Source organism: Hibiscus syriacus, unplaced genomic scaffold, assembly GCF_006381635.1.
Source record: "Hibiscus syriacus cultivar Baekdansim isolate YM2019G1 unplaced genomic scaffold, ASM638163v2 tig00110548_pilon, whole genome shotgun sequence".
NCBI classification, from domain to species: Eukaryota; Viridiplantae; Streptophyta; class Magnoliopsida; order Malvales; family Malvaceae; genus Hibiscus; species Hibiscus syriacus.
Window position 1 is genome coordinate 6,765,188 of NW_024062775.1, and position 1,905 is coordinate 6,767,092.

Genomic DNA, 1,905 nt, shown 5'->3' on the forward strand with positions numbered 1-1,905 from the left:
AATAAAGATGACATATAATAGTGGATTGAAGCCTACCATGAAAAAAATAACTCTCTTCTCTCTAGTGCACAAACCAAGTGGTATCTGTGGTAAAAGAATTGTTGTTATTCCTTGAGGACCGGGTTCGAGCACCATAGATGCCAGAAGTGTGAGCATTTAATGTCGAAAGGCTGAGAGTTTTCTTTGAACAAGTACTATATTGTACTTATCCCGGGTTAATTAAAAAAAACTATCCTCTAGTATATAAGATAATAATTCAGATTAAATATGGCAACTTAAACCTTGTTGGCAAAACCAAACCAGCAGAATACAAAGTCACCACCAACACATTACAAGAGCAGCAAGAGCTTTACGTACGCTTACATGTCAGTTCTTATTCTGATACTTCTAAATGTGTTAATCACTTATTTAATGCGATAAAAACAAGCTTCCCAAGGCCTTGAAAGCTATATAGAGTTAGCTAACTCGAGTGACACGGGTGTATTATAATATAAGGTCTGGATGCGATAAATGTCCTCTTGGTTAAGTTCCCTTTTGTTAGTTCCATAGGTAAGATTAGGAAACATGACTGCAGTTGGATCGGTAGTGTGCTCAAGGCCGAGAGTGTGCCCTATTTCATGCAAAGCTCCGGACATCAAATCCAGCTCGTACGCTGCAGACATGAATGAACGTAAAATTTCATGTTAAAAAATATAAAAAAATATATATTTAAATTATATGAGAATTTAAAATTTTTTGAAGACGATTACGTTTGGGGAAAGATTTAACACTCCAATACGTGTGGCCAATATCAAGGAGAAGCGTCCCATTAGGTGGATAATAGCCAAAACCATAATTCTCGGGGTTCAGTGTAGTGAACGAGATTTTGATATCGGCATTCTCGCCCGGGTATATCCCTTGGAACCCAAACTCCGGGACGTAGCGTTGCCATTCTCGGAATGCCGCATCGATGGCGGCGACCATCGATTTGTAATTTAGTGGCGGAACAGAGGAAGTGGACGTGAAACCGTAGGTCAACGGGGAGTGAGTCCATTTCCCACTGGAAAGGGCGTGCTTGGCTTCGAAATTGAACGGGCTATCGAGAGTCGGCCGGCCGATGTCGTCCAGGCTACCGCTGCTTCTTCTTGGGCCTTGCTCGTCATTTCGATGAGATTCGAGTGTTACAGGCCTCGAATTCACTAGGAAAGGTTGCAACAGGAGAAACGAGAGAAATGCTCCGAAAAGTTGATGGAAAAATTTAGCTGCCATTGCAAGCTTATGTGTTTAGGTTGTGCGTTCTTGGTCTTTGCTTCGATCCTTATTTATACCTAAAAAATGTTAATTAGTTACTTGGTTCATCTTTGTTTTCATTCCCTCAGAGTAAATTTAATATGTGAATTTTAAAATTTATTCGAATTTATCAAATTATTTATGTTCACGAAATTGTTTTTTTATTAAGTTAAGGTATATATGTTCTAAATACTCTTAATTATTATTTTTTGCTCGGTAAATATGATTTTATTAATGAAGATATCGACAATCATTTGATAATGAACGTTCAATCACCTTGTTATAATCATCAGTGCTCGAACTTGTAACTTCTAAAAATAACAATAATTTCTTTAACCATTAAAATAAATTGGTTTATGTACTTTACAAGAGTTAGACAGGGTAAAATGGTATATATATATATGCATGCCAAGTAACCCTAGATGTAAAAACAACCGGGATAGAGTTTATCTCTAAAAAAAAATTAGTTAATAATAGCGTTAAATTTATAGAAAGAAAATAAAATATTTTTTTAAACATGAACTGCGGAACTTTATTGAAGAAATAAAAACAATTGGTTATAGCCATTAGGGATGGGCATTGGCCCCGAACCCGACCCGATCGGTAGAGGTGCACAAAAACTCCGAATATCTGATT

At 36.9% G+C, this 1,905-nt stretch overlaps 1 protein-coding gene across 1 annotated transcript; it reads right to left on the reverse strand.

Annotated features, from left to right (window-relative positions):
- Window positions 1-290: 290 nt before the first annotated feature.
- On the reverse strand, window positions 291-1,264 carry LOC120130817 (metalloendoproteinase 1-MMP-like). Its single transcript, XM_039147974.1, has 2 exons — window positions 750-1,264; window positions 291-652 (listed from the first exon to the last, which is right to left on the reverse strand). Exons 1-2 carry the CDS (start codon window positions 1,246-1,248, stop codon window positions 447-449), a joined length of 705 nt encoding a protein of 234 aa, XP_039003905.1. The 5' UTR covers window positions 1,249-1,264; the 3' UTR covers window positions 291-446.
- Between the last annotated feature and the right edge of the window lie 641 nt (window positions 1,265-1,905).